Source organism: Sapajus apella, unplaced genomic scaffold (genome assembly GCF_009761245.1).
Source record: "Sapajus apella isolate SASKATOON/1434 unplaced genomic scaffold, GSC_monkey_1.0 scaffold49, whole genome shotgun sequence".
Lineage (NCBI taxonomy): Eukaryota > Metazoa > Chordata > Mammalia > Primates > Cebidae > Sapajus > Sapajus apella.
Genome location: NW_022436989.1, coordinates 3572868 through 3591377, shown reverse-complemented (window position 1 = coordinate 3591377; position 18510 = coordinate 3572868). Strand labels below are relative to the sequence as shown.

General features: G+C 49.4%; 1 protein-coding gene and 2 long non-coding RNA genes across 3 annotated transcripts in view; 2 read left to right on the top strand and 1 right to left on the bottom strand.

Moving 5' to 3' along the window:
- Positions 1–662: 662 nt before the first annotated feature.
- On the bottom strand, positions 663–5206 carry LOC116525975. Its single transcript, XR_004257898.1, has 2 exons — positions 5054–5206; positions 663–851 (listed from the first exon to the last, which is right to left on the bottom strand). It is a non-coding gene; the product is annotated as an uncharacterized LOC116525975 (long non-coding RNA).
- LOC116525974 lies at positions 938–3717 on the top strand. The gene is made up of 2 exons (XR_004257897.1): positions 938–984; positions 3431–3717. It is a non-coding gene; the product is annotated as an uncharacterized LOC116525974 (long non-coding RNA).
- Positions 5207–11860: 6654 nt separating the features above from the next.
- The window catches only part of KIF26B (kinesin family member 26B), a 557329-nt gene continuing 550679 nt past the window's right edge, over positions 11861–18510 (top strand). Inside the window, exons 1-2 of the mRNA XM_032242194.1 lie at positions 11861–12409; positions 13249–13650. Coding sequence (XP_032098085.1) covers positions 12347–12409; positions 13249–13650 — 465 coding nt within the window. The 5' untranslated portion in view covers positions 11861–12346. The remainder of the gene's footprint in view (positions 12410–13248; positions 13651–18510) is intronic.

Genomic DNA, 18510 nt, shown 5'->3' with positions numbered 1-18510 from the left:
TCCCATCCATCCATCTATCCCATCCATCCATCCCATCCATCTTATCCATCCATCCATCCATCCATCCAGATACACTGCATTTCCAACTCATAAGCTGAATGAACCCTGTGTGAGGAGATCAGAACTGCTGATTTTCTAGTGAGCATTTAGAATTGAGAGAACTTCCTTGTGTGATGGAGACATGAAGGCAGATCCTGGTGAAATTAAAGGGGAGGTGGCAAATTTGCAGCAGTGACGGTGGAGGCATTAGCAATTCCCTGCTGGTCCCCAGCCTCAGGCAGCACACAGCTGTGAGATAAGTCAAGGGTAGGGGGCAACAACAGCACTGCTTAGAAAAATGGGTCTTGATTCCAAGCCCTCATTGGAGGAACCCCGGAATCCCACACCCCAGCAAGTCCCTCCCTTCCCCGAGCAGGTCCTCAGGTGGCTTCCGTAGTCTCCAGCACGGTCTTTGAAGCTCTTCTCTGGGCTGTGTACACTTCTCTGCCCACCACCCTCATGGCTGACTGTGGCGGCCATCACTCCCACAGCTGCTCCCAGTCCGCCTGCACCTGCTGCGGCTTACATGGCTTAGGCGAAGACAACCCACAGTGACCTTGTTGCGGCAGTTCCTTACAGAGTTCTTAATATCACAACTTTTTGTGTTTAAATGAAGCACACACTCTCAGTTCATTTTCTTCAATGGCTCTTGTATTCCCGACAGCAATCAGCCAGTGTCTTTTGATGATCTTCCCAGTGCTGGGGTTCCCTCTCCCAAGACGACATGAAGCGACACCCCATGGGGACTCTGGCTGGACATGCTGGGATTCCTGAAGGGGGCACACAGGTTACCTGTCTCGCTGGGGCTTTTGCTTCAGAGGGAAAAGACACTTGGATTACTGTGGCCGTATCTTTGTTTTTTTTTTTTTTTTTTTTTTTAATGTATTTCTTAAAAAAATTTAAGTTCTGGGATACATGTGCAGAACGTGCAGGTTTGTTACATAGGTATACGTGTGCCATGGTGGTTTGCTCCACCTATCAACCTGTCATCTGGGTTTTAAGCCCCATATATATTAGGTATTTGTCTTAATGCTCTCCCTCCCCTTGCCCCCCAATCCCCAGCAGGCCCTGGTATGTGATGTTACCCTCCCTGTCTCCATGTGTTCTCATTGTTCAACTCCCACTTATAAGTGAGGACATATGGTGTTTGGTTTTCTGTTCCTGTGTTAGTTTGCTGAGAATGATCCAGCTTCATCCATGTCCCTGCAGAGGACATGAACTTATTCTTTTTTATGGCTGCATAGTATTCCACAGTGTATTGTGTCCATCTCTTTTCGTTTCTTCTCTTTTTTTTTTCGTGACAGAGTCTGGCTCTGTTGCCCAGGCTGGAGTGCAGTGGCATGATCTCGGCTCACTGCAACCTCCATCTCCCAAGTTCAAGCAATTCTCTGCTTCAGCCTCCTGAGTAGCTGGGATTATAGGCACTCACCACCACAACCAGCTAATTTTTGTATTTTTAGTAGAGACAGGGTTCCACCACGTTGACCAGGCCAGTCTTAACCTCCTGACCTCGTGATCCACCTGCGTTGGCCTCCCAAAGTGCTGGGATTACAGGTGTGAGCCACCACGCCCGGCCTTGTGTCCATCTCTTTTCTAAATCAAATACATCACCTTCATCCCACTTTTCTTGTTGTTGGAAATGCTACTTCATCTCTCTTGCTCAGCTCATATGCCTGAACATCACCCTGACGCTCTCTGCGCATGAGTTTAGTCTCCCAGCCCAGGCGATTGAGTGCCGACAGCTCTGAAATTGATCCCTAATTTCCATCCCCTTCTTTACCTCTCCCATCACTTCCTAAAAACAGCATTATCAACATACGTTACATATGATAAAACCCACCCTATTCAAGTGCACAGTTCAATATTTTTTGGTAAATTTACTGAGTGGTGCAGCCATTGATATATATCAGTCTCAGAACATTTTCATCATCCCAGTGAAGAAAGCTCATGTCCAGTCAATCCCTGTTCCTGTCCCCAGTTCTAGGTAACCACTAAGCTACTTTCTGTCTCTACAGATTTGCCTTCTGAAAATTTCATGTAGATGAAATCATACAATATATGATCTCTCATGCCTGGTTCCTTTCACTTGGCATAAGGCTCTTGAGATTCATTTGAATTGCGGCATGTATCAGTATTTCATTCCTTTTTATTGCCCAGTAATACTCCATTGTATGGATATACCACATTTTGTCTATCCATGCATCAGCTGAGGGACGTTTCTCCACTTTTTGGCTCTTTGTAAATAATGCCACGATGAACTTTTGTGTGCAAGTCTTTGTGTGAATGTGAATGTATGTTTTCATTTCTCTTGGGATAGATACCTAGGAATGAAGCTGATGGGCAGTATGGTGATTTTATATTTAACTTTTTGAGAAACTGCCAAACTTTTCCAACGCAGCTGCACCTTGCTATGTTCCCACCAGCAACCCACAAGGGCTGCCATTTCTCCACATCCTCAGCAGCGTTGTCCTGCCTGTCTTCCTGACTATAGTCATTCTAGTGGGTATGAAGTGGTGTCCTTGGGTTTTTTTTTTTTTTTGAAAGGGAGACTCACTCTTGTTGCCCTGGCTGGAGTGCAATGGTGTGATCTCGGCTCACTGCAACCTCTGCATCCCGAGTTCAAGTGATTCTCCTGCCTCAGCCTCCTGAGTAGCTGGGATTACAAGCATGCGCCTCCATGCCTGGCTAATTTTTTTTGTATTTTTAATAGAGACGGGATTTCACCGTGTTGGCCAGGCTGGTCTTGAGCTCCTGACCTCATGATCTGCCAGCCTTGGCCTCCCAAAGGGCTGGGATTACAGGCGTGAGTCACCGCATTTGGCCTAGTTTTTTAAAATTTCATTTCTCTAATGACTAATGATGTGGAGCCGTGTTTTGTGTGCCCCTTAGCCACACACAGAGCTTCTTTGATGAAATATCTGTCCATGTCTCACCTATTTTTGATTAGGTTATTTTCTAATTATAGAATTGTAAGGCCCTCTTGCCTCCTTTTTTTTTTGAGACAGGGTCTCACTCTCTTGTCCAGGCTGGAGTACAGTGGTGCAGCATGGGTCACTGCAGCCTCGACCTCCTGGGCTCAAATGATCCTCCCACCTCAGCCTCCCAAGTAGTTGGGACTACAGGCACACGCCACCATACCTGGCTAATTTTTTAGTTTTGTTGAGACAGGGTTTTCACTGTGTTGTCCAGGCTGGTCTCGACCTCCTGGGCTTAAACAATTCTCCTGCCTGTAATCTGAGTGCTGTTTTAAAAATTTTAAATAAAGATGTTTCCAGCATCCTCCCAAGAGAATGATGTGCTAGCCTAGTTTTCTTATAAATTCATTGCAGCAGTCATCAATCATACAGGTAGTTCTTTTTTTTTTAACTTTTATTTTTGGTTTGTTATACAGGTGAACTTGTGTCACTAGGGTTTGCTGTACAGACTATTTTGTCACCCAGGTACTAAGCCTGGTACCCTGTAGTTATTCTTTCTGATCCTCTCCCTCCCCCAATCCCCCACCCTCCTCTAGGCCCAGTTTTGTTTTATTCGAAGTCCTGGACTCTCGCAACCTTTTACCTTTTCCTGCCCCGCCTGCCACCCACACCTTCCACCTCAGTCCTAAGTGGCGTGTGGTTCCCACTTGGGACCAAGGAAGGGTGTTTTTCCGTGGCACTTTCCCTGGCTTTGCCGTTGAAAGAGAGAGAGAGAGACAGACAGACAGACAGACACAGGGTTTCTATCTGTTGCTCAGGGAGCACAGTGCTGCAAACGTAGCTCACCGTAACCTTGAACTCCTGGCCCCTCTCACTGTGTTGCCCAGGCTGGAGTGCAGTGGCACAATCTCGGCTCACTGCAGCCTCCGCCTCTGGGGGTCAAGTGATTCTCCTGCCTCAGCCTCCCAAGTAGCTGGGACTACAGAAGCATGACACCACACCTGGCTAATTTTTGTATTTCTAGTGGAGACAGAGTTTCACCATGTTGGCCAGGCTGGTCTCCAACTCCTGACCTCAAGTGATCCTCCTGCCTTGGCCTTCCAAAGTGCTGGGATTACAGGTGAGAGACAGAGCACCCAGCCTGCTTTTTTGTATCCTGGCTTTGGCTAGGCATGCAGCTCTGTGTGTGTGTGTGTGTGTGTGTGTGTGTGTGTATCTGGGTGCCTTGTGGGCATACACATCCTTTACCCTCTGGTTTCTTATGATTCCTTTCTGACAAATTGAAACTTGCTTTAGTTTCCTTTTAAAGATTACAGTAACACTAAATTTGTCTTAGAAAACAGAATTAGAGGCTGGTCCTGGTGGCTGATGCCTGTAATCCCAGCACCTTGGTAGGCTGAGGCGGGAGGAGGATCACTGGAGACTGTTTCAGACTGTCCTGGGCAACATAGCAAGATGCTGTCTGTATTAAACAAAACAATTCGCCAGGCATGGTGGTGTGTGCCTGTACTCCAGCAGTTACAGGTTGCCAGCTGCTTGGGAGGCTGGAGCAGGAGGATCACCTGAGCCCAGGAGTTCAAGGATATAGTGAGCTATGACTGTGCCACTGCACTCCAGCCTGGACAACAGAGTGAGATCCTGTCAAAAAAAAAAAAAAAAAAAAAAAGTAAAAAGAAAACATAGAACTAGCAACTCCCCCAAAGAATGGTTATGCTTTTAATATTTTGGTGTTAATCTTTTCTTCCTGATACATATATAATTTTGTTTTGGTTTTACTGAATTATTATATTGCATGTACTTTACCTTTTTGCTTGACATGAATATATAATCAATTTCTTTGCATTCCATTGTTCTTTTATGAGCATTTGTAAGGGCTGCAGGGTATTCCACTGTCCGACTAGACTGTAAGTTGTTTGTTTATTTAAGAAATGGGGTCTCACTGTGTTGGCCAGACTGGAGTACAGTGGCGCAGTCATGGCTCACTGCAGCCTCAAACTCCTGGGTTCAAAACCTCCAGCCTCAGCCTCCTGAGTAGCTGGGACCACAGGCGTGTGCCCCTGTGCCTGGCTTAGACTGTGAGTTATTAAACCCATCCCCACTGTGGCGTGTGTCGGCTGTTTTCCCCTCTTCGCTGTTGTAAACAGTGCTACACTGGATGCCGTGATTCCTTTTCAAAGCAGGTTACTTCTGTGTGCGGCAGCACAGCCCCAGGTGTGAGCCTCTGGAGCCCAAGGTCAGTGGGCTGAGCACACCTGGTCTGATCCTCGTCACTCTTTTTAATCTTCTTAAAGTCTTTTTAAGTCTTTTTAGTCTTTCTCCCCCGACCTCAAAACAAAATAAAATTAACAACCAAAAAATAATTTATCACTCTGACTACACAAATTTGGTTCATACCCTTTCTCTCTATATACCTTTATCATCTGAACTGTCAATTTCAGACTGAAATCGAGGCTTGGAATTTAGCATGGAAGGAATTTATAAGGATAAGATACTAATGACTGAAATATTTCAGGAGTAGAAACCCTTTATCAGCTTGCAGGATAACGACCCACTTCTTACACCAGAATAATGACCAAGCACACAGATTCACGTTGTCAGCTTGCTGTTGACTCTCTGGTGGCCCCACATGATCATATGGTCCTCAGAACACCAGAAGATCATATGCAAATACTGTCTGCATAATTCATCAAGATACCACATGGCCAGTGTCAGCTGCTTTCATTATCCTTCAAGGAGAAATGCAGCCTCCTCCAGCACATGCGCTCCGCTGGCTCCATCGGCATGCTGGTGCCTGAACTGATGCGGAAATTAGTTCAAAAACAAAATATTAAAGAGAAGTCAAATCTGCTATATTGTGCATTCAGCTTAGCAATTAGAAGTTGCCAGCCTTTTTTTTTTTTTTTGAAACAGTCTCACTGTGTTGCCCAGGCTGGAGTTCAGTGACGCAATCTTGGCTCACTGCAACCTCTGCCTCCTGGGTTCAAGTGATCCTCCCCTCAGCCTCTCAAGTACCTGGGACTAGAGGCATGTGCCACCACACCCAACTTTTTTTTTTTTTTTTTTGGATTTTTTTATAAAGATGAGGTCTTACTATATTGCCTAGGCTGGTCTTGAACTCCTGGGCTCAAGCAGTCCACCTGCCTTGGCCTCCCAAAGTGCTGGGATTACAGGTATGAGCTACCGCACCTGGCTGGTTTTTTTTTCTGACTTATACTTTCAGGCTTTCAAAAATACAATGACATAATATATTTTAGCTATAAAATTTATGAGCTATTCGTTGCTGAGGTATAAATAATGGGAAAGCTAAATTGCATTCTCTGAAATATAAGTCCCATGAGGCGTTCCCAAAGAAGTTATGTCCATTTAATAATTTAAGCAACAAGGAATATGGAATAAGAATTTCATTCTTAGCCAGGTAGTGGACTTTAGCTTTCTTTGCACTTTGTACTCATGGATACACCAGAAAGATATGTTTTTCACCCAGGGACATCAATGGAATCAATAAACTGATGTTCATAGACGCTCTTGGCAGCTGGGTACGGTGGCTCATGCCTGTAATCCCAGCACTTTGGAATGCCAAGGCGGGCTGATCACTTGAGGTCAGGAGTTCAAGACCAGCCTGGACAACATGGTGAAACCCCATCTCTACTAAAAATTAAGAAAATTAGCCAGGCGTGGTGGTGTGTGCCTTTAGTCCCAGCTACTCAGGAGACTGAGGCACAAGAATCGCTTGAGCATGGGAGGTGGAGGTTGCAGTGAGCTGAGATCTTGCCACTGCACTCCAGCCGGGCAGCAGAGTGAGACTTCATCTCAAGAAAAAAAAAAAAAAAAGAAAGAAAGAAAAGCTCTTGGCTTTTATAAACCAGTATACAATTCTTTCATTCTTTTTTTTTTTTTTTTGAGACGGAGTTTCCCTCTTGTTACCCAGGCTGGAGTGCAATGGCGCGATCTCGGCTCACCGCAACCTCCGCCTCCTGGGTTCAGGCAATTCTCCTGCCTCAGCCTCCTGAGTAGCTGGGATTACAGGCACGCACCACCATGCCCAGCTAATTTTTTGTATTTTTAGTAGAGACGGGGTTTCACCATGTTGACCTGGATGGTCTCGATCTCTTGACCTTGTGATCCACCCGCCTCGGCCTCCCAAAGTGCTGGGATTACAGGCGTGAGCCACCGCGCCCAGCCTAATTCTTTCATTCTTAAAATGAGTGTCTTTTTTGAAGTAATACTGTTAACATCCTCAAATGTGAAGAAGAAATACATGTATATTTATAATCTATATCATTTATCTATGAGTAAAGGTTTCAGTGGCAAACATTGAAAGTCCTCAGTCTAACAGAAAATAAAAGGGTAACTACAGGCTAACTCCCAGAAAGAAAACCTTTGAAACTACAAAATTTCCAAAAGCCCAAGGTAGATTTGAAAAAGCCATCATTAAAACTAGAATGAGGGAGCAGCTTATGTACAACATTGAATTTCAGAGAAAACCCATAAACTGGACAACAATGACAGACCTATTTAGGGGCCCTGAAGAATGACCAGAAGCATGGGATACCGGGGCCTGAAGATCTAATTCTTAAAATTAGGGTTGTACAGCCCTTCTTCTAGTCTGCTGAGCGCCGTGGCTAGCTCAAAGAAGAAGGCCAGTCGTGCGGGTTTGGGGCATTCCATGGTGAAGTTCAGGGCTGTCAGAGTAGCTGGAGAGGCGGAAGAAGAATCCAGGGAAGGAGAGAGCCATTGAGGCAGCCCTGAAATTCACCAAAATTCCCCTCAAATCCAGCTGATAAATTTGAACTCGGAACATACAGAAAGCAGCAGCTGCATGGCGAAAGAGTTGAGCAGAGATTTCAACTGTGGTCAAGTGTGCGGGAGCAGAACGTGGTGTCTGAGGGACTGGCAGAGCAGCTGGGCTTTCCATCGAAATGCTAAAGGCCCATGCCTCATGGGTGAAGAACAATCCCAGGACAAAGGGATTCTTCTTAGACCTAAGGGTGAAAACGAGTTAGAACCACTCAAAGCAAGCATAAAACCAAGCCTCCTCAAATTCAAGGTGACCCATCAGTAACTTAACTGCCTGCTAGAACAAAAATCAATACTCCTCAAGGAAGAGAATAGAATCTAGCATCTCTATGATGTAGCATCTACAATATTCAATATACAGTTAAAATTTATTGAATATGAAAAGAAACAGGAAAATGTAATTCAGAGTCAGCAGAAACATCAGTTAATAGAAAGTGGCCCTCAAATGAGTCAGAAGTTGAAACTCAGACAAGAACTTTAAATAAGGTACTATAACTACGTTCAAGGATTTAAAGGGCGAAGAAAAAGAGAAGGGGGAATGTGCACACAGGTACACACACAACATTTGGATCAACTGCATCAGCTGAGCAGCAGGTTGGAGGCAGCGGAAGCAAAGGTTAGTGAGCTTAATAAAGGAACGGTAAAAATTATTCAGTCTGTAAAGAGGGAAAAATGGAAGTAACGAACATAGTTTCAATGACCTGAAGGCAATATCAAGCACTGTAATAACAAACATGTAATTGGTGTCCCAGACGAGAGGAAAAAGAGAGAACAGGGCAGAAAAAATATATCTGAATGAGTAGTGGCTGAAAATCTCCCAAATTTGTTTAAAAAAATTACAGATCAATTTATAGGTCGTAGAAATTCACCAAACCCTAAGCAGGATAAACATAAAAAGTAACACATCTAGGAATATTATAGTCAAATTACTATAAACTTGGCTCTAAAGGGAAAAATTAGAGTCCCAGAAATGATAAAACTGGGTAGATATCAAGACTTAAAATTTTCCAGTTTCACTGAAAGACAGCAGATTGTTTAAAGTAAAATTGATAAGATTGTATTGTGGGTTTTATAATGCATGTAGGTGTAACATATATCCAATTAGTGGCACAAAAGAGGAAGGTAAGACGGAGTGGCTCCAAGTCCACATTTTAGGTGAAGGGGCACAATGGTAAGTCCAAGTAGCGTATGAAATGTTAACGATTCATATTATAGGCCGGATATGGGTTTCATGCCATAATCCCAGCACTTTGGAAGGTGGAAAAGGGAAGATGGATTGAGCTCAGGAGTTTGAGATCAGCATGGGCAACATAGGGCGATCTCGTTTCTACTTAAAAAAGTTGCGGTTGGGGGCGTGGTCAGGAGGCGATGGGCACGGTGGCTCACGCCTGTAATCTTTGGGAGGACGAGGCAGGTGGATCACGAGGTCAAGAGATCGAGACCATCCTGGCCAACATGGTGAAACCTCGTCTCTACTAAAAATACAAAAATTAGCTGGGCGTGGTGGAATGCATCTGTAATCCCAGCTACTCGGGAGGCTGAGGCAGGAGAATTGCTTGAACTCAGGAGGCAGAGGTTGCAGTGAGCTGAGATCATGCCAATGCACTGCAGCCTGGTGACAGAGCAAGACTCTGTCTCAAAACAAAAAACAAACAAACAACAACAACAAAAAGTAGCCAGGTGTGGTGGTATGCACCTGTAGTCCCAGCTACTAGGGAGGCTGAGGAGAGAGGATTATTTGAGCCCAGGAGATGGAGGCTGCCCTGAGCTATAATAGCGCCACTACACTCCAGCCCAAGCAACAGACAAAAAACCAAAAAAACCTGCATTATAATCACCAGAGATAAAAAGTCAACAAAGCAGTGAAATTGAAATACTGAAGTTATTATATTAACAAAAAAAAAGGCATGAGAGACAGAAGGATGACATAGAATACAGACAGAAAACAGACCTATACTAGCAACAACCTGAAACTCAAAAACCTGTGTTAAGCGAAAAAAGCCAAACCCAAAAGAGTACATGCCGGACGGATTCTATGAATTAAACCCTCAAGAACAGTCAACACTAATCCATGGTGATAGAAATCAGAACAGTAGTTTCTTACAAGAGGTGGGGATTGCCTGGGAAAAGGCATACAACTTTCAGGAGGGACAGGGATGTATATATATTTATTGAGGTGATGGCCAACGCAGAGTGCCCATTTATCAAAATTCGCAGAACTGTACAGATAAAATGTGTGCATTTCATTTTCTGCATATGCATTTTACACAAACACCAATGTTTGAAAGCGGATTAAAAACTCCTGAAGCGCCTCCGGTTATAAACTTTGATCAACAGAGGGCGCTCGGAGCCCATGAAACACGCTTTGGGCCCACAGCTCCTTAGAGATGCAAATCTGACCAGCTTGCGGCTGCTGGTCTCCAAGGTGGATCGCGCGGCTCCCCTATACTCCCCCTCGACACCCCACCTTCCCCACCCGCGGCCTCGCCGGCTGGTCCGTGTCACCTGGCCACACGCTGCGCGTGGCCAATGGCGAAGACGTGTCCGAGGCACCTTGGCGGAATGCAGATGCGGGTGGGGCCGGCGCGCGCTGCCTGGAGGCGTTACCTGCCCCCTAAGGTCCCCTACGGAACGATCGCTTTTACACTGGAAGTGGAAACGTCATGGAAACTTCCACTCTGTTCCTGACATCTTCATTTTGACCTTTTTACCTCGCTTTGGTGGCTGTGGAATATTCCCACGCAAAAGCTGGCTCGGGGGAGGAGGGGACAGAGCCTGGGAGGCACCGAAGAAATTTTCCTCGAGGAAGGCCGAGTGGGGGCGTTGCCCCAGGCTCCCAGAACCCCGAACCTTTGTCTTCCTGCCCCCTCCGGCCTCGTCCCAGCTCCGGAAGAAGCCAGCGACCAGAAATCCCTAAGCGTCCCTTGCGCCCTCGCCCACCCCCCGGCTGGGTCTCCCCGCGGGCGCGCAGATGCCATTACACCCCACGTGATCCCCGCGCCGGGCCGGTCCTTCCAGAGGCGTCTCGCGGGGTGTTAATTAAAGGTCACAACAAAACAGACCTGCTGGCTCACCAGAAGAAATGTCCTCCCGGGAAATGAAAAATGACACCCAGAGCAGCCACGTGTGGAGCCTGGCAAACGCCGGCTTCCTGCGCTCCGGGGCGCTGCGCTGGGGGGATTGTGGGGGGCGATCGGAGAGGGAGCGAGGACGGGGTGCTCCGGAGACCCCGCGAGGCCCAGGCGCAGGAAGAAACGGGCGGCGGGGGCGAGGGGACCGATCCCCCGCCAGGAGAGGCCAAGGCCAGGCCGCGCCACACCCCCTCTCCAGGCCGGAGTCGTCCGCTTGCAGCGCGGCGAACCCCTGTTTCCCTTGCCCAGCCCCGGCCCGCTGGGTCCCCAGGCTCACCTGTCCCGACCCCGGGCGGCTTAGTCCACACAGACCCGGGCTCGGGCGGGCGGGGGGCGGAGGCCCCTAGTGCTCCGGCTGCGTCGGGGAGGCTGGCCCCCGGCCCCCCGGGGGTTGGCAGGACAATTCCAGAAAAGGTTTGCAGGGCAAGTCTCCGAGAACAAAGGGCGGGGGGAGGACCCGGCGTGTTTGTGGACTTGTTTGTGACTCAATCCCTTTCACACGGCGTTTCAAAGGCAGACCTGCAAGCCTTGTCAGGAAGAGAAAGAACCTGCGGGCGGGGGAGGCTCGGGCGCCGCGTTTCCGTCCCGCCGCGCTCGCTCGCGCTGCCCCTGAGCTCCAGGCTCGCGCAGCGGCGTTTCATTAAGAGACCCGGGCCCGGGCCGCGCGCCTGGAACTTCCCCGCCGGGAGCGGGACTGACGCTCCCCCGCGCCCCGCCCCGGCCCGGCTCCCGGCCTCGCAATGTCAGGCAGGAGCGCCGCAGCCTAAAATGGATCCCGGCCGGCGCGGCGAGGGCGGCAGGCAGGCGGCGGGCTCCGGGTCCCCGAGGCTCCGCGCTGCGCCCAGGCGCACACGGGCGCCCTGACCGCCGGCCGCTCCCGGGCCACGCGGAGCCGCCCCTCTCCCTGCCCTCGCGCAACTGTCAGGCGAAACGGGCCGGCGGATATTGGCTCGGCGACACGCTGAGGCTCCTCCCCGAGTCTGGATCTTTATATTTTGGGAGAATTTCTTTGAACTCAGTTAGCAAGCTCGGGGAAGGAGGCAAGTTCCCGCAGCCGGCTCGGCTCGGCTCGGAGGGCTCGCCCACCCTCCTGCAGCTGCCGCGTGCCCTGATTGTGTCCCTCTCCTCCCTCGTGGGGGGAACGGACCGACTTGGCTGCAGAAAATGCCAATTATATGGATGTGACCGTGAAAAGGGAACGTGCGACTGCAAGAGGCAGAAGGGGACGAGGAAAAGCATTATTTGAAGAGAAGAATAAACCAGCCACCCCGACCCTTTCTGCAAATTGGTGCTATTCCTTGTGGGGTCCATTTGCTTTCATTCCCTCCCACCCCACCCCTTAAGAAACCCCGACTTGAGGGCTAAGAGCCAGCCCCCTGCAGCCGGGGGGCGCTTCTGGGCTGGAAGACCTTCTGGATGTAGCGTTGGTGGAACCTTTAGCTGCTCTCCTCTGCAGAAGCCACCATGAATTCGGTCGCTGGGAATAAAGAGAGGCTTGCCGTCTCCACCAGGGGCAAGAAATACGGGGTAAGTCGTGACGGTACGACGCGGAGACGCGTGACTAGACCTGTCTCCGTGGGGGTCCCCCTTTTCCCGGGATCGTGCACCCCGGCAGGGCGGCGCGGCCCCGAGCTCTCTCCCGCTGCAGAGGAGCCCCCGCGGCCCGCGGGGCTGTGCGTGCACGGAGGCGGGTCTGCCGGGGGGGCGTCCGCACACTCGCCTCGCCCTCGGAATGTTTCCAGCCCTCTCGTTCCGTCCTTTCCCCGCACCCGCAACTTTTGCAGCATTCCTGCACTTTTAGGCAGAGTTAAGCGGAAGGGGAGGATTCCCCGTGAACGCTCGGCGGGACCTCGGATCGTTTAGCTGGAGCCGGGGGAGCCCCTCATTTACCTGCAGGATCCGCAGGGTGGTACCCCGTATGAATAAAAATTCTGAAATTACGGCCCCAGCTCCACCGCCCGCCCCCCATAGGGTCTTCCAGGATTTCGTACCTGGGATTTTGCTGGGATGGATGACGGCTTCAAAAGCGTGGGGTGCTGAACCTATGGGGCCCCCTGGCAGAAGCCGTGGAAACCCCCCATCAAGTCCTCTTCCTGACCCCAGGAGGAGGCCACCGGCGCCCGGGAACCGGCGCAGGGGTCGCCCGGGCGGTGGGGACTCACTTGGGGACAATTAACGAGACAGAGGGAGGACGATCTGGCCGCAGGGCTTGGCGAGGTCCCCAAGCGGCTCCCGTGGGCGGTTGGAGCGGGGACTCGGTGGCGCTACCCAGCTGGCATGAGGGCGCCCCAGCCCGCGGGGCCCGGCCCCTGGGCGCTGGAACCCACCGCCTCGCGGCGCCTGACCCCGGCGCGTGCTCCCCGCAGGTGAATGAAGTCGGCTCGCCCACCAAGCCCGCAGCGCCCTTCTCCCCCGAGAGCTGGTACCGGAAAGCCTACGAGGAGTCGCGCGCCGGGAGCCGGCCCACTCCCGAGGGCGCGGGCTCCGCGCTGGGCTCATCGGGGACCCCGTCCCCCGGCTCGGGCACCTCGTCCCCGAGCTCCTTCACCGGTTCCCCGGGCCCCGCCTCCCCGGGCATCGGCACGAGTTCTCCGGGCTCCCTGGGCGGATCGCCGGGCTTCGGCACGGGCTCCCCGGGCTCCGGCAGCGGCGGCGGCTCCTCCCCCGGCTCGGACCGCGGCGTCTGGTGCGAGAACTGCAACGCCCGCCTGGTGGAGCTCAAGAGGCAGGCCCTGAAGCTGCTCCTCCCGGGGCCCTTCCCCGGCAAGGTGAGCGCGGCGCGCAGGGTGGGCGGCCCCGGGGCTGGGGAGGCGCCGGGAGGCCCTGGCCGCGGCCGACAGCAGCTGCTCAGTCCAACGCGACCCTGCGCCTCGGCTCCACGCGAGGGCCCCCGGCGGCGCAGGGGGCTGCTCCTCACCCTAGGGGGCTCCGGCTCGCGGGACGACCCCCGCACCTTCCTTCCCCAGGCAGGCCGCCCTAGGGCCGGAGGGCCGAGTCCCGAGAGCGCGAAAGAGCGCCCGTGGCCACAGGCATCACGGCCCACGCGGGGAGGCCCCCGGGTGGTGTCTCCTGCTGCCCCTCCCAGCTCTCCCTCGCGACTGCAGACTGCGCTTTCGATTGTCCTCCCCACCCCCACCTGTGATCCTTGACAAAAACGTCAGTGGGAGCTGGAAAAGCAAGCTGATGCTTGGAGCTGGCGTTTCCCACTGTCTGTTGAGGTCCATCCTTTCCAGGATTGCAGAAACAGAAACATACTGGAAAGCCAGCATTCTCCCCTGCAGTGCCTGTGCGCGCTGGGGAAGATCCGGAGGTGGGTCGCGCCTCGGAGCGGTGCTCCCTTCCTGGCCTGCTCCTCGCCGAGCACCGTCGCTGCTCCATAGCAACCCCGCGCGGTGTGTGCCTGGCCCGAGCCCCCAGAGGGTAACACAATGCAATTGTATTTGCACTGTCGGCCCGTACTATCAAATGGTAATATTTACTCTTCCACTTCAAAGAGTTTTTATCAGTGGTTAGAGAGCAATATCGAGGAAACAGTGGATTGCCATAGAGGTTTCCGACACTGTTGGCTCAGTGGCCGTTTCTGGTTTCTATTTCCGTGACTTTAGAAATAAAATCTTGTGATTTCGAATAGTGGCGTTCAGAAAGAACTGCGTCTGCTGGCCTCCAGCGCGTACGCACATACACACGCTGATGCTTTCATAGGCAAGGATTAAACAAATGCCCACAGACGTGGTGAAATTTAAAATGGGGAAAACTACCACTAGGAGAATTGGTTTTATGAATGCACAGCTTATCTGGAGGAGAATGAGCTCGTGGGTGGTTGTCCGTGTACCGTTTTTGTAGTTTGATAAATCTGCCATGACATCCCAAGGATAAATCTCAGGGAATCAAACAGCTTATTTTGCTGTTGCGTGCTAGACCTTCCGATTTGACACCATTTCTTCACTCACAGATTTATTTGCTCTTGTGATCCTTCATCAATATTCATTGATTTTTCTCCCCCATCCGAGGCACTGTGTAAGGCACAGCGATAAAAATACCAGGTCCATGCCTGCAGTCCTTGTCCACGTGGAGCTGATGTTCTAGCGGAGGAGGCAGAGATGGACCACAGCGTGCACAGTTCACAACGTATTCACATGTGTGGAGGGGACGTAGGGTGCTGTGAGGTTGTTGAACTGGAAGGGAGCATCTGATAAAGCTAGAAGGGCCTTGGCTCTTAAAGAGCTAACAGCTGATACTTGGCAGTCCTAATACGTTGCAGCCTTCCACATTATTTTAGAGCTTTATGAAGGACTCATTTTTATAATAGGATTTTTGTGGCACTGAGTGTTCCTAGATGCAAAGGTAAATCAAAATACGCTGTTCTCAGTAAGAAAAAGAGGAGGGGAAGGAAAATCCATAGGAAGAAGACACAAACGTGGAAGCTCATATGCATCCATCGCGTTTTATGGAGGCTTGTGCTCAACTGGGATTATGTTTTTGTAGAAACAGCCTGGAACATTCACTCAGTGTTGTGGGAGGAAGCTCAATATATTTGCCTGTTTTATGTATGTGATGAGGTAAAACTCTTGTGGGTAAACTGCTTGTATTGTCAGAGTGAGGTGACAGCTCTGGAAGAAACACTGGACTTGCTGAACTCCCATGCTCTACAGTGACGTAGACATCTAGAGAAGAGCTGGTAGTCATGCGGCAGTCACGGGATCACTGTAAGTGCATACGTGAATGCCACACAGTACCACAGATGCCTGAGTTTTATGTGCAAAGCAGCACAGTAAAGCATGGCATTTGGTACAAGAGCACATACAGGCTCAGCCAGGAAGAAGGATGCTTTGACTCAGCTCCTTGTTAGTAATGAGGTTGGGGGCCTCAATTTTAATTACAAAATTTTTGCAAGTCTTTGTGAATAGGAGTGTGTGTGTGTGTGTGTGTGTGTGTGTGTGTGTGTTTAGGGCATTTGTACCTTGCAATTAGGTACAATTTCCATTATACCTTTAGTGTTTGCAGCATTGTAGCCAAGCAGTTGCCATGCTCACTGGTGCACCACCTATGGAGGCCATCTAATGTGGACAAGGCTTTTCTTCTTCCGGGGCAAAATTAATGAACAAAACTGTGGACCACTATAGCCCTCAGGCACAGAAGGAGTTAAGTTTCATTAGAACAAGAGACTCCAACATGCAGTTCGCTCTGAAGAGAGTCTGGAAGATCAAGACGTGTTTTTGAAGGGTAATTAACAAAAATCATCTTTGTAATTTGCTTAAGATGCTTACCTGCATTTGGGAAATATTTTCTTAAATAGAGTGTTAAATTCTACTAGGTGGTATTAAATGTCTCCTACGTAGGTATTTAAAAGTCAAAAGCAGAATAGCACATCCAGGAACCTTATTATTTTAGGATGGGTTTGGTTTTAGTTCTTCCTTTACCGCTGATTTATTTTGTGACATTCCTACTTTTTAACTTTCCTATTAATATGCCAAGGAAAAAATGATTCAGACTGTTCAAATGTCATTAAAATGATCTAAGGTAAGGTTTGAAAAGTGCTTTCTTTCTTTAGAGAAAGATGTGAGGGTTGATGGTTATTAATTAGCTAAGATTCTGTTAGATTTATGTTTCACAGAATTTAAGATATAGATTTCTTTACTTTCCCTTTCCTTCTTTGCTTCCTTCTTTTCTGATGGGATTTCACTCTTGTTGTCCAGGCTGGAGTGCAATGGTGTGATCTTATCTCACTGAAACCTCCTCCTCCCAGGTTCAAGTGATTCTCCTGCCTCAGCCTCCCAAGTAGCTGGGATTACAGGCATGCGCCACCACGCCTGGCTAACGGTATTTTTCGTAGAGACAGGGTTTCTCCATGTTGGTCAGGCTGGTCTCAAACTCCCGACCTCAGGTGGTTCCCCCACCTCAGCCTCGCAAAGTGCTGGGATCACAGCCATGAGCCACTGTGCCCGGCCCGTTTTTCTTTCAAGGTATTACCCCTGTCAGTTTGTAATTTCATCTGTATGTTTTCTAAATATGCTGCCGTATGAGTTCTCACACTGCCTGTTGGTGGGCAGCAAGCCCTGTTGAATGCCCCCCATTTTGTCTTTGGAACAGTGGGTTAAGGAGGGGAGGTAAAGGACTGGAGAGCCCAGGCAGGTGTATCTGATTGGTCCCAGGAGCTGGTGACTGGCTCTGATGGCCCGAGAAGAATCAGCCTATTCTGAGCACTCCCCCAGAGGGTAGGGCTTCATGGTGGAAGATGACGTGATTTGGATATAACTGAGTAGGTGGTGATCGTGTTGGCTGAGGTAAGAAGTAGGAGGAGACATGGAATTGGAAGGAGCTCAGAGAGAGGGATAATGAGTTTGGTTTTCCATGCGTTGAGTCTGAGCTTTCTGGAAAGACATGGAGCCTGGAGGCAGATTTAATAATAAAACAGTTTGTTGTTGGCTATTTCAAGACTGGCGTGTGGAAGTGACAGCCGTGAGCTCCCATAGCTCTGTTGCTGGTACGCTGGGGTTCATGCTTTCCAATAGCAGTTTACCTGGTGAGTAGAGGTTTGTGCTTGGTGGCGGATTGTAAAACACTCAGGTTGACTTTTATTACCTCGATTGGTACGAAAAGTACTTACTGGGTTTGTATCATCTCTCTTTTGGTACTGGTGAGTGGAAGTGGACAGATAAAAGAGCGTGGATGTGTAAAGTGTTGGGATTTCACGTGAGAATGGCCCTTTTACCCGCTGTAGTTTTCCAGTGTGTGAATACAAAACCATTTCATGTCCCATGGCAAGAGTGTCCTTCCTGTTTCATAGACAGTCGAGGTACTGAGCCAGAAATAGGGGCCAAGGAACGAATCGCTGGATTTGGGGCTAGCCTAGATCATTCTGATATCCGTGACAGAACTTTTGAATGGACTGGGCAGGCCCCACGAAACATCAGTCTGCCAGAATTCCCCGGAGTAAGCGGGAAAGCTCCGGGTTGGCGAAAGGTTATCAGACATCTGTTCATTTCCATATCAATAAAAGAAAATCTTCTTTTATGTAGAAAAAAATAAGTGCAGAACTATATTCCTATCTGATTGTTTCTCAGTCAGATATTCTGAGTCCATTTATGCCCCAGAAATATCAGGAAGATTAGCCAGACATACCGAGACGCGTGGCCAGGAATCACAGAGATGAAGAAAAGGAAGCGTCACAGGGGTTAAAAACGCTGAACGTGGACTCGAAATAGCCGGATACCGAGTGAGTCTAGACTTGCGGAGATATAGATATCCCACACGTGCGTTTCTGTGTTCTGCCGGCTCCAAAAGAATGGTATGAAAAAATAACTAGACTCAAAACGTCCCCCAAAAGCCATCATAAAACATTTTATAGAGAGGATAAAACAGACATTGCATTTCAAGTGCTTATTAATTATAAGGGACTGCTAGCTGAAATCTCCTTTCTTCTATGAACATGTGGCTATTTTCAAAAAGCTTCATTGGAGTCTTTCTCGTATAAGAATTGTTTTAGATAAAGGAGCAGTTAATAGATAATAGCACTCATGAAAAAGGCCTGCAGCATTTATCATTAAAAAATTTCTAAAACATTTTGGGAGTTTATAAAAACATTCCCAGTAGAGACATGTGAGCAGTAATCTCTTTTTAAGGCTTAG